Source organism: Silene latifolia, chromosome 4 (genome assembly GCF_048544455.1).
Source record: "Silene latifolia isolate original U9 population chromosome 4, ASM4854445v1, whole genome shotgun sequence".
NCBI classification, from domain to species: domain Eukaryota; kingdom Viridiplantae; phylum Streptophyta; class Magnoliopsida; order Caryophyllales; family Caryophyllaceae; genus Silene; species Silene latifolia.
Window position 1 is genome coordinate 108,334,099 of NC_133529.1, and position 13,362 is coordinate 108,347,460.

At 38.4% G+C, this 13,362-nt stretch overlaps 2 protein-coding genes across 2 annotated transcripts; both read right to left on the minus strand.

Annotated features, from left to right (window-relative positions):
• Nucleotides 1-821: 821 nt before the first annotated feature.
• LOC141653776 (uncharacterized) lies at nucleotides 822-6,173 on the minus strand. Its single transcript, XM_074461625.1, has 5 exons — nucleotides 5,877-6,173; nucleotides 5,554-5,704; nucleotides 3,768-4,899; nucleotides 2,962-3,639; nucleotides 822-1,614 (listed from the first exon to the last, which is right to left on the minus strand). The coding sequence occupies exons 3-5, from the start codon at nucleotides 4,881-4,883 to the stop codon at nucleotides 1,285-1,287; spliced, it is 2,124 nt and encodes a 707-aa protein (XP_074317726.1). The 5' UTR covers nucleotides 4,884-4,899; nucleotides 5,554-5,704; nucleotides 5,877-6,173; the 3' UTR covers nucleotides 822-1,284.
• Nucleotides 6,174-7,635: 1,462 nt separating this feature from the next.
• On the minus strand, nucleotides 7,636-11,660 carry LOC141653777 (protein REPRESSOR OF VERNALIZATION 1-like). The gene is made up of 3 exons (XM_074461626.1): nucleotides 11,177-11,660; nucleotides 9,491-9,553; nucleotides 7,636-8,172 (listed from the first exon to the last, which is right to left on the minus strand). Exons 1-3 carry the CDS (start codon nucleotides 11,576-11,578, stop codon nucleotides 7,843-7,845), a joined length of 795 nt encoding a protein of 264 aa, XP_074317727.1. The 5' UTR covers nucleotides 11,579-11,660; the 3' UTR covers nucleotides 7,636-7,842.
• Between the last annotated feature and the right edge of the window lie 1,702 nt (nucleotides 11,661-13,362).

The window sequence follows — 13,362 nt, forward strand, 5'->3', positions numbered from 1 at the left end:
ACCATTAACCTCGAGGGAATTATACACTGCTGTCGACGATGGATACCTCAATTTACACCCAAAAAAAACAATCAGTAAAAACATGCACTGATAAAAAATGTCATCATGAATTCTTGATTAGAAGTGCGTCTTCCACAAAACAATGTTGAATATTGGGAATTGTAAAATGCTTTGTCCTATACTCTAGGGCAGAGTACGGATCGGATATTTGATCCAAAGTGCTAGTTCGGATCGGATATCCATATTGAAAATCCTGAAGTTAGATATCCATTATCCAAACCAAATGTTTCGGATATCCAATGTTCGGGTATCCAAAATAATCGGATCAGATGCGGATATCCATACTTTTGAATTTACTTTAAAATTACGTTTGAAACACGATTATATTCATAGTCTTACATGATGATTTTCTTTAGTATTCTTATTCCAATGTTCTCGACATAAAATTTAAGTACCACCTAGATATTTCTCTAATATTTTAAACATTAATTAAGTTGTATCAAATAAAATTTTATTTTCTCGAAATTATACTAGAAAACTATAGTTTCGGATCGGATCGGATATCCAAATGTTTTAATTATAATATCCATATCCAAACCAAAACCAAAGATTTCGGATCAGATATCCAAACCAAACTTAACTTTCGGATCGGATATCCAAACATTCGGATCGGATTCAGATCGGATATCGAATCAGTTTGGATAATCGGATTTTTTGCTCAGCCCTACTAGTATACTCTATCTTATAAGAAAAAGTAAAATTTGAGTCCATATCCAAAAATCAATACTCAAGGAGTAGAGTTTGAAATTTAAATGCATCACTTCTCAAAAAATTATTGTATTATTTGCAGGGTCCAAAATTGCTAAAATACAAAAACATGTGTTGAAGCTCCAAATTTAGCAGGAACCATGTTTTTGGAAGCACATACATGATACACCAACTCTTAGCTCTTCCCAATGCTCTCTATAAACCTAGCTCTATTTCAACAACTAGCAAATATGGACAGTATATGTTCTTCTATACTACTGCATCCAACTAACCCAGCTTCGTATTAAGTTTCAGCTTCAGTTTTAATCCCCATCCGCTCATCGCCAATCTAATCTCGGTCGTTGGCGCCACCCTTCAAATGTGTACCAAGAGGTTATGATCGTACTTAATACCATGATCCAAGGCCACTCTCAGCTTCCCCATGTCTCTCCATCTCGAATATCAATAATGTACAAATCAATCGTGCTCATATATGTAACTACTATTAATCGGCATCAACTGATCAATCTAAAGGTGTTAGACTCGCGCAATAGGAGAGAACGGTGGATTGAGCACATAAGTAGGTGTATTTCCTTCCACTGGTTTTGCAACTTTCTTCTTTTCCTCTTCTGTTACGGCTTCTATCAACATTTTCATTTCGTCCTCAACAAGAATCTTCACTGAGCTACATTGTAACAACTCCTTACTTTTCTCTCTATCAATCAAACTCGAGGCTTCTGATGTGTGCAAGATAGCAACACACACAGCAAATGCTTGTAATTTGGATAGTTGTGCATGGAAATCAATTACGTATTCGTCCCTCGTGGTGACTGTTATTGTCAATGCGGGCACATTATCTTTTCCTCCCTATCAAAGACAATACACATCGGATCAACTTCAAAGGCGAAAATTATGTATATTAAAAATCGACAAGCAAGTGCTACTCATCTTTTCTCACCCATTTGTTTACATTTTGTCTTTGAATCAGTTTATTATGCAGACATGAAAGTGGAGTAGGTGCATTTATAGGAGCAAGTGCAATGGTGGTTTTTTAGTCTTGGATTTTCCATCAACAACTTTATTCCCTTGTGGGTGTTATTGAGTTTGTCAGAATAAAACTAGGTTCTTATTTAAAAATCAAGTTCTTCGATAATTGTAAAAAGTAAAATTGATTAATTGGAAGAACAAAATTAGTAGTGGGTACCAATTAAGAACAAAATAAAAAAGTTCTTCATTGGGTAAAAAGTTCTTAAATTTAGAGGTTGGTGAAAAATGATTTGGCACATGAAAAACTTTATATAAAGGTTCTCCATTGCACTTGCTCTATTGGGTTTATAAGAGCGTCATGATAGTGGCCTCGTAGGTGAAGTAACGACAAGGAGCACAAGTGCACAACACACCAAAAAAAAATGGAGGCCAAATAATCGTTTAAAAAAAAAAATTACTCCCTCCGTCCCGCTCATTTGTTGTCATATGCCATTTTGCGGTGTCTCAGTCAATTGTTGTCCTTTCTATTTTAGAAATGCATTTGATGAGCAATTTCATCATTCACACTCAATTTGGTCCACTTGTCATCTCCTCCCTCCGTCCCAATTGTTGTCCTTTGATTCTGGCACAAAGACCAAGGAAAGAGGAGGGGGCCATTTATAAGATGACAAGTGGACCAAATTGAGTGTGAAAGATCAAATTACTCATCAAATGCAATCCTAAAATAGAAAGGACAACAGTTGACCTGGACGGAGGGAGTACTTAAGTAGAAAGTATAAACAAATAATTGAAACGTACCACCAAAGAGGAATACATAAACAAATGGGCGAGATGGATGAAATATCATATGTTGGTTTGTGGTGGTGCCAAGTTAAAAATATAAATGAGAAACTAGAAAAAACCATAGCAGGATTAGTTACTTTCAGAAAGTTTTGTAATAGCAACATATGTCCTTTATTGAGGGATAAATGGACCAAGCGTATAGTATCAAACCACAAACATGATATCTCGTACTCTCGGGGTCTTAAATGTGGATGCCATGCCTATGTTTACTGATCTAACCCTAACTCATGTAACCAAATTTACCAAGTCATGTATCTCACATTCTCACCTACAAATTTGATTTCCCAACTCTTTGTGAAACATTTGCAAGCATTTTCAAAGGCTATAAATATATATCCAGGTTTCATAATAACTGAAATTTTCATATAATAAGAAGTAACATACCTGTACATAAAGCTTCAAAGGGAGACCTTTTTTCAAAAGGGAAGTCTCTACTGAGCAATGGGTTCTAGGATTCCCAAAGACAATAAGTGGACATGCCATGTCCCATCCACCACACTCACAACCTCCACCCAACCTCCATCTATCGAGCAACGGTGAGGGTCCGCTACTTTCATCACTATTTGGTAAACTATGGTTCCCTAATGGTGCCACCACATTCAACTTCACTTTGTTATCATCATGCATACCTTTCCGCCCTTCATGATTAACACACGAGTCCAAGTTATGCCTCTCTCCTCTCTTGTACTTCAAGCTTTCTCTTTTCTCAAGTGGGACTTGAACAACTACAGCTGCAATTTCAAGTCTTGGATGTAAATCAGCCGAGGACAACGGATAAGGACTGGAGAAATCTGTGCTAATGCGGTCAACAGAACTTGTCATTGGAAGTCGAGGTTTCCCCAGACTAAACAAATCATCCAATTCAACATTCCCCTGTCTCAATATGTCACTCGAAGGCGAAGCACCCGAAACTTTAGAAGAATCAAGAGAACTAATGTCTTCTTCAGACGTGGCACTTTTTCTTGCATGATCAATGTCATACAACACAAACTCTGTGATCATGGAGTCACTAAATGCTCCACCACCGTCACATCTCAACTCTGAACACAAGTAACATTTTACCTGACAAAAAAAAAAAAAAAACTTATTTGAGATTGTCTTACACGTTGCATACGAGACAAAACAATTAACTATGTAATACTCCATAGTAATGCATTAAGTTTGGATTGGTCTCTCATGTGACCGTTTACCTGCATTTGTCCAACCATAGGCGAATCTTTATTGCTATATTTTATTCCACACCCACTTGCATTACTTTTCTTTCTTCCCTGAACGCAGTGAAATGTATATACCCAGTTAAGTGCATCTTCGGCCTTCCATGTTTTTGCAACAAACACGTCTTCAGTTTGGGCCACTGAAAATTCAAAGTATGGGACCCCATGTTTCTGTTCCATCTTAAGATTGCCTTGGAGATGAGCTGGTAAGCATGGTTGGACAACCTGTGGCTCGTCTTTATTCAAATTTGGCACTGCACTAGAAAAGTCGTGCAACAAGGATTTCCGAAGGGTGTTAACTCTCATATCTGTCAAGCCAGATGATTTGGCATTAGTTGGAGGATTTCGATGAGATTTAGACTTTGTGAGAGGATCAAACATCTTTCTAATAGGGGTGAACCGCGATTTTGGGCTGCCTTTGGAGCTATTCCCTTCTGAATGAGTAGGGGAATGAGGCATTGCAAGCTTGGCAGATAGAGACTTGTTCAAAGCAAGGGAGTCTCTTCCTTTAAGGGAATTAGCATTGTTTGAAGGCCCACTCACTTCTTGACATTTGAACTTTTGGTTTTCCATTGAGTCCCTTTCAGCATATACTTCACTAACACTTTGTCGGTCTCTAAAATCCACAGAGCATGGCTGCCTCGGAGGCTTACCAGACAACAGTTTGGATGATCTATCTTCCAATTCCTCATCCGAGCCGCATATTGAATCGAGAATGCTGAAGGAGAAAGAGCTTTCACCTCCACGAGAAAACTCGATCTTTTTTCTTCCTCCACGAGTTTCTGGTATAAAATTTCTTTCCCGGGAACTCTGATACACTGAACCACGTCTCAAATCTTCATTGTGATCCAATTCAACATCTCCGGATGGAAGGTTCTTACACGAAACACTTCTGTAATTGCGAAACTTAAGCTCCGTAAAATGTTGTTCTTCTAACCTCAGAGATTCACGATCATCCTTCTTAGCACTAGATTTTACTTTTCTATTTCTATTTTCGACCTTTGATAGATGGTGGAGAGCTGGAAGAACGGTTCTAGGGCTTCGACCTACTTTGCAGAATTTATCAAACTCCAATTCCATATCTACACCCATTTACGAATCTTAGATTCTGAAAAAGCAATGCAACAAACAGAACAAGCTGGAATGAGAAAAAAGTAGCCCAACATATGAAGAAATAAAGAAAGAAGAAAACAAAAAAGCATTGCATTCTGAATATTCCATTATCAACATTTATGAAGTTGTAAGTTATAGGATCTGCACATTACTTTGTTATGGAAGGGACAACTATTGGCATCCAAATTAGTAATACAACACAACATTACCCCAGTGCCTCAATGGCTCCCGCAAATTGCCCTTATGTTGGCATTGAAATCAGTAATATTATTGTCTGAATTACTATACAAACAAACATTGCATGGCCCACAGGGTCCCGCCTATAGCAAGATAAGAGAGGAGAAATATAGACGAGAAAAGAGGGGACGGAGGTGTTAGAAAACACAAAGAGATTGTTTCCGAATGAGCAATAACTAGTAGGTCACAAAAGCAGCAACAATGATAATAATCAGCAAAAGATGTAAGATCCTGAATAACATGTTCCTTGCTACATGAGATTCAAGTACCATTGTGTACTCCATTTGCAAAACAACAAAGCCAGTATCCATCAATTGAAAATGCAAGTGCATAGCCACAGTTTAGTGTTTGAAATTTGAGATAACCAAAAAGAGGAATAATGAATAAAGCAAGATTAGTGTTTGGAAATTACCTTTAATTTGAAATGCATTCCAAGGTAGAATGATTAGATCTCATTAACAGCAGTGAAGACAAAGGAACACCCAATTCTTAACTCTAATTATTGCCACACTTGGTTGTATGAAAAAGCAACCAATATTGGCCACACTTGGTTGGTTCGTCTCCTGTAAAGCGGTTTTACAATATTATTATTATATCAACAAGCAATATAACTGCAATGAAATGAAAAACTCGAATTAGAGTTGAGGAAGCAATCAACAATCAACAATGGAGAAAGAATGGGTGATTTTGTAGAGAGAGAAGTGAAAGGTATAGAGAGAGAGAGAAGTAGCATGCCTTGTAATCAGGAAGAAAGAGAGAGAGATGTGATGTGAGTGAAAAAGGTGGTAAAGACTAAAGAGAGACAGTGAGGAGCTGTGGGTTCAGTTGATTGTCCATTAAAGTATTTTTATATTCATATAATTCATGTGCCCTTCTCTCTCAACTCTCAACTCTCAACTCTCAACTCATCATTCTCTCCTCCAACTATTTACCTAGTATACTGTTCTGTGTTTTTATTTTTGGCACTTTGTTTTCAGTTTTAAATTATTTTATTTCTTTCCTTTTTTATTTTAAATTATTTTGGGCAACCCCGTCTTCCAAGATTCAAAGATGCCATTTTTATTATATTTTTTTATGGCCAGACAGACTCAGTAGTGTTAAAAGACAATTTTACCCTCTCAACTCAACCCTCGTTTAGATTGGATCTCAAGGGTGAATGAGGAACAACACACTGACTGCCACATTTCATTAACTCGTGCTTTTTGGGGAATATCAAACCCAATTCTTGTCATTAATGTCACTCATTTTTCCTTGGGGGAAATATTGCAGATCTTTGCTTTTAAGTGACGTCTATCATCTCCTTAGACCATCCCCAAGCAGAAGGTCGAGTTAATCGGGTCACCAATATTTTTCCTCATTATCACACCTTAATTATCTTGACTCATTTTCATCCTCTCAAGCAAAAGGTCACGACCTAGGTCACCAACCCAATTATTTTTCACTTTTTAATCAATGAGAGAGTGCCACCTACCAGGTCATCATACTCAACCAAAGGTCACCTTCTCTTTATTTTGACAGTTGTCCTTTTTTTTTGTTTCAAATTAACGAAGTAAGCCACCCAATGGGTCACCAACAAGGTCATTAACTCAACTCAAGGTCACCAATTGACTTTTTGAGTAGTTGAAGGTCACCAAAATTAACCCCTTAATCCTAATTTAAGGTGTCATTAAGATGACCCAACAAGGTCACGACCCAGTCGGTGACCTTGCTTGGGGATGGTCTTAATGCCCCTTTTACAGATCAAACCTATTTTGGAGGGTGTTTCACTGCTCGTCGCATCAAGATACCTCCGTCCTCGGGATACGAATTTTAGCGGTGGACATGTGCCCACCATTTATCATTTATACAATATTTTATAATAATAATAACTTGGATATTTGTTGTGAAATGCTATTTAACATCACAAATTCTCATTGAAAACGGTCATATCCGTCACAAGCTTAAGACGGGTCAAGTAATATACAAGTGGGTAGATAAGACGGGTCAGTAGCATTCTGGTTGTCTCATCTACCCACTTGGATATTACTTGACTCATCTTCAATGAGACTTGCTAATTTAGTACTCCCTCCTAGTCACTCATTTCTTCCCCTTCCATTTTGCACAAGAAATAAAGAAATGATTTTGGACCACACAAAACACACTACTCCACATGTAAATGAATTTGGACCACACAAAACCTCCCAAAAAAGGAAAGAGAGAAGAAAATTCGACTACCATGAAAAAGGGAAGAGGGAAGAAATGAACGACTAGGAGGGAGTATTTCAGTTCTAGTTGAACGACTCAAGTACATTGGCATTGCAAGGGATATTATTGTAAAAAGCGTCCCTTTAAATGGCAAACACTGCTTAAAATTAAATACCAATAATGATCTAGGAGGCGGAAAGCTAGAGTCTGTACTTGGTCCAAGGCCAACTCCCAACTCGGTATTATTTTTGGTTTGAGATGTCCGCTGTGTTGCTTTTGGAAGATATCAACGAATGTCGACAAGTTAGCGTGAGCGCCAAATCAATCAAAAACTGACCACTTTGTAAGAGAGTGCATTGACAGAAAAGTCCCTCGACAATATAAGCGCTAATCGGCACCATAATGATAACCTTAACATATTACACCCCTATTGTATGTATTGCTATGAACATGTGCAGCAACAAACCAAAAGACTCCATACAGAAGTCGGGGGAAAACAAGCCGCTGGGAAAGTGATTTACACTGCTTCTGGTTGTAACAACAAGATACCTTCACAGTCTCTTTCAGAGAGATTTCTGATTTTCTTCGTCCCAAAATCATAAAACTTCTGTACAATAAAACCGGGTTGTTGTTTGCGGTCAGGCAATGTCCGGCCATGAGGAACCAAATGTATTATGCACTTGTGCATCACAGTTGAAGCGTCAAGATCATCAAGATAACTGCTGCAGAAAAGCTCCCGCGCGTCATGTGATTCCCAGGTCCCTCCTTCCATTTTCTCGGCCTCCTCAGGCCGGTAAAATCGTCGACAACAAACCTGCAAGCTTCCACTTTCAGCCAGGAAGATGTCCTGTTATGATCCCAAAAAGTCTAAATCCTCAGTCCACTGAAGTATATAGCAAGCAAAAGCTAAACAAAATCAACAACCTGAAACCCAACCGATTGAACCCAAAATATTTGAACAAATAACCAATACAACCGGATTTTTCCCAACTGCAACCACAAAAACTAATTCGACCAGATCCGTGACTCAATAGACTCAACGCGAATGATGACGCAACAAAGAAATGGCTAAATATTGATTTCAAACAATATAAGAGGGCCTTAAAATAGCTAAATGTGAAATTATAGTTCTCAACTTCACATCACATGATGAAATAGACTCGATCTCCTTATAACTCAAGACCGTCCTAAATAGACTCAAACCGGCCCGAGTAGCCTGATTGACAATTTTAATTCAAATTTCAAAGTAAGCAAAAGTGACGATTAATGAAGTTGCATATGCCCATGAGATAATTTGTAAGCATAAGCAACAATTTACTGAGATTGGAAACTACTGATAACGGTAATATCTTCCACAAAATAGCAGGAAAAAACTGCAGTGGGGTTGAATCTTGCATGCATAAACATACCAGAAACCCAAACATATCCTTTATCCCTGAAGTAACGGGTCTAACTATGACGAATATGTGATCCTTCCTGTCTCATTTACCTTGAACTCCACCGGCACTTCAATTTATGGTAGCAAAACAGAGAATTTTGAACTTCTTCCTCTCTTAACAAGAGTCCGTTCACAACTATTCGGATTAGAGACACTGTGGCAAATATCAAAACCGGAGTAACAAGTTGAAAAACAAGTGATCCAAGAAGCTATTGAGATATCGCATAATTATTTTGCTATGTTGTCCTCTAAAACTACCATTAGGTCAGTAGATTGTAGATGAAGTTATTCTGTTTAATTCAAGCAAATATAGGTCCAAAACACATAGCACAAGGAGATTCAAATTACTTTTACAGCATATATCTTAGGGTAGACACCAACATCTCCTTATATGCTTTAAATCACGGTCCCAATAAAAATACCAGTACGCACCATAAACAAGATACTCCCTCTGTTCCGGTCGGTCATTTGTTGTCCTTTCCATATTAGGGTGTCTCAGTCAATTGTTGTCCTTTCTATTTTAAGAATGAATTTGATGAGCAATTTGATCATTCACACTCAATTTACTCCACTTGTCATTTAGTAATTGGCCCTTTCCACTTTTCTTGGTCTTTGTGCCAAAACCAAAGGACAGCAATTGACCGGGACGGAGGGAGTACTTTTCATAGAAAACTACATATGAAAAACTGACCATCATAGCTAAAAATAATTAGAGGATTGTACTTACTTTGATGATGGCAACAGAAGGCTTCACTATTCCTTCCTCTGGGGCCACAAGAACGGTATCTTCCTGTATATGAAATTTACAAGCTTATAACACAATTGGAGGTTTAGACACATGAAAATTTGAAACACATTCAAGAAATAGTTATATTGAGTTTGCAACTATAACAACATTATGTGTGGAGCAGGCACAGGCACAGGCTCAGTTAGTCCGTTTCTGGCCCATGCCGAAGTAAGAGAGAACCCATGATGCAACAGTACCACCTTGTTCCCAAATGACCCATAAGAAAAACTGTCTCAATTTGCATCAAATAACTGCCACTTTGCAGTATAACTTCATTTACAATATTATACAAGAAGTGCTGCTAACAACGTGTTGTTAGAATCATGATCCCACTATGTATCAGTGAAATGCCTCGCATCAAACTGGGAAAATTAGATCAAAGGATAAAACTGTTACAGCAAAATATTATATTCAAATTTCAATTCACTAATAAATCATTTTTATTTATCCAGAAATTGTTATGTTCGCTGATAAAAATGCAGTGATTTGGTTGTAGGATCATAGAATTGTATGATGATTCTAAAAGCTATTAGTAACACCTAAAAACATTAAAATCTATATCCAACCGAGATTGGTTGTGATTTCTTTAATAGTTAGATTGTAAGATTCAACGATGCTATCAAAATTACAACATTCGAGTTCGCGCACACACACACACAATATGCCAAACAGTAGGCTGTTCGCCGGTCCAAACCTGGACCACGGACTGAGTTAACCCGAAGACCCGATAAGAGGAAAACTCAAAACCGGAGACCGGGCCTACTGTCCTCCGATCCACACCCGGACCTGACCGGAACAGCCAGTCCAAACCCAGACCCCGACCACTAGAAAGGCCTGAGACAAACATACACCAAAAAAAAAGCTTGAAATTATGCCCCCAAAATTTCAGATTCCCAACATCAAACGGAAGAACAAAATTACAAACAAATTTCCCAAATTAAGTTATCGCCAAATTTAAATAGGATAGAAAGTCACCATTAGAATCAAAACAACACTTTTGTAAGAGAATTAAGAAATTGAAGCACCTCTTTGTTCAAAGTGCAAATTTCAGATAATGGAATGTGAATGGTCAATTGTTTATGGAGAATTGGATATGCATAGTCGCGTAGAAATTTGACTGGATGTTCTCCTATTGTCTTGGACGACAACAAAGATGTGCAAGGAGATGACTGAAGAGAAAAGACAACGAGGAAAACATCAAGGTGGCTGTACAAGAGGGCCGATGGCAGTCAGCAAAGACGGGAGATGAGAGAGGATAAATGTGAAAGGTGATGACGGTTAAGGATGAGAAACTATATTCTATTTTACCCTAGCTCTTATCGGCCAAGGAACAGCACACGAAATAGGGTGTCTGGCCCAGACCGGAGGTCTTCCAGGTTTCGACGGTATCAGACTAGAGACCGGATGCTTCAGAAACCTCAATCTGAGGAGAAGTCAAGGAGAGAGGCTTGAGCCAAAGGGAGAAAAAAGAAGCATACAAGCATTACAAGGTGAAAGACAATGCCGCCAAATTGCAGGAAAACCTAACTCACATGTTCAAACATCGCAACATTTATAACTACAAACAGCGCCTAAATAAACAGAAACAATTCAGAAAAAAAGAAATGAAGAAGTTGAGAAACATACAAGGTGAAAGACCATGCCGTCAAATTGAAAAGCGCTAAAGTGATTCCTTCTCTCGCCGCCATCGTCGGAAACCTTAACAACATCCCCAATTGGTTCCGCACCATTTTCGGATTCCTCTTCTGCATCGTCGTCGTTGTCATCATCTTCTTCTTCTTCGTCGTCGTCGTCTGATTGGTCTTCAACATTAGTATCGCTGCAAATTGAAGATTGACGATGATTTAGATCATCAATTTCATGAAGAAATTTCATCTTTTTGTTAGGGTTATCCTGATCTAAAGGGGTAGAAGTAGTTGTAGAGGTTGAATCATCGTTATGGCGCATAATTTTGTCAGAAACCCTAATTCCCACCATTGTTTCTCTAGCTACAGTACTTTTCCGGTCATCCCGAGCACACACGCCCATCACAACCAAACCTACTTCCTTCCAATTCACTGATGAATAAGTGATGATGATTATGGACTACTACTCGTAGAGTTAATCCGGTCAGAATTACACATCCAGCGTCCCTTATACCTAATCCTCACAAAAGCAACCCGATCCGATTGACCCGATCCGAAAAGGCTAACCCGAGATTCGAAATTGATCCGAACTACATCACCCGAATGTGACCCAAAACCTGAGCTGACCCTACCCGAACATGACACGAACTTTCTTGACCCGTATCTGACCCGACCCGAAAATGACCTAATTCGAAACCCCCAACTCGAAAAGGACCCGACAAAACATAACTCTAATTGAACTGAAAAGACTTGGAATGACTTTTTCTCTCTTAATCATTGACCCGAAAATGACCCGACCCAAAATAACCCGACCCGCTTGACCAAATGACTCGGGACTAACAAACCGAAATGATCTGACAGGCACCCAATTAACTCGAAATCAATGTAAAGACCCAAACTGACCCGAACTCGGCCCGATTGACCCGTTTGTCAGGTCCACTTATACCTAGAGGTGGCAAACGGGTCAGTCGGGTATGGGTCGGGTCAGTTTGGGTCGGGTAATTTCGGGTTAGCCATACATTTGGGTCGGGACGGGTCGGGTCATTTCAGGTTTCGGGTCAATTCGGGTGACCTGTTGTCGGGTCACTTCGAGTCTGGTCACTTTCGGGTATGAGCCATTTTGGATCGAGTCGTTTTCGGATTAATGGCTAAGAAATGCTATTTTGCAAATTTAACTATTTATTAAGTATGGTTTTAACTAGACCTGTCAAATGGGTTAAACGGGCGGGTTACAGGTTCGGTCATTTCGGGTTCGGGTAAAATACGGGTCGGATTTATTTTGGATTTGAGAAATACGGGTTTATATGAGTTTCGGGTCGGGTTTAGGGTTAGAACGGGTCAGATTAACGTCTTTTTAAGAAAAATTCATTTTCTTTAATTTTACTTATAAACACATAATTATTCTTAAATTTTTATTATTATCTAGTTTAATACTACCTCCATTTTTCTATGTTTACCCAATTTCCCCTTTTTGGCAAATCATCTATTTTCACCCCATTTCTCTTCTTTTCTTATTTAGACATGCAAATGACCTTTCTACCCTTGTCCCACATCTTTATTTACAAACATTGCCATCAACTTATGGGTTATAATTTTCTAGATTAATACCCTAATTCAACTAAATTAGCCCAACCCAACCCAACCCACTTATGCTAATGACTCCCTCCATATTTTTTGGCCCAAATTACAAATTTCCCTCTAAAACCCTAACCCACCTTCTACAACCTTATATACTTCATTTCATTTCTCTTCTTGTTCACTGGCTCTTTCTCTCTCAACTAACCTTAACTCTTCTATCTTCCCTGTCTTCTTCTCCCCGTCTAATCCTCTTTGCTGCCTCCTTCGCCCCCTCTTCCAGATTTTCTCATAATTATACCCCTTCCTTCTCCATATTTCCTTTCTCCCATGTCGAAGATCCCATATAAATCTCATCATCTGCAAGATTTAGTCAATAAGAACAAGGTAATTGCTTCATCTTTTCTTATTTTTTGTAGATCTAAAATGAATATACTCTATTTTCGTATTTCATCATTTAATGTACTGAATAACAAATTGGTTTTTACTGTGATTTCACCCTTTAATTTCCTAGATCTATTAAGTATACACATAAACAGTTTGAATCAAACATTAATTTACTGATTTTTCAACCTTTATTAGTAAGACTAAACATTTTTTGCTTAATATATT

Coding starts and splice junctions, on each gene's coding strand:
- LOC141653776 (XM_074461625.1), bottom strand. CDS start 4,883: ATGGGTGTAGATATGGAATTGGAGTTTGATAAATTCTGCAAAGTAGGT. Junction 3,640..3,767: donor CTATGGTTGGACAAATGCAG/GTAAACGGTCAC, acceptor TTTTTTTGTCAG/GTAAAATGTTACTTGTGTTC. Junction 1,615..2,961: donor CTTTGAAGCTTTATGTACAG/GTATGTTACTTC, acceptor TGTCTTTGATAG/GGAGGAAAAGATAATGTGCC.
- LOC141653777 (XM_074461626.1), bottom strand. CDS start 11,578: ATGGGCGTGTGTGCTCGGGATGACCGGAAAAGTACTGTAGCTAGAGAA. Junction 9,554..11,176: donor ACGGCATGGTCTTTCACCTT/GTATGTTTCTCA, acceptor TTTCATATACAG/GAAGATACCGTTCTTGTGGC. Junction 8,173..9,490: donor CTTCTGTTGCCATCATCAAA/GTAAGTACAATC, acceptor GGATCATAACAG/GACATCTTCCTGGCTGAAAG.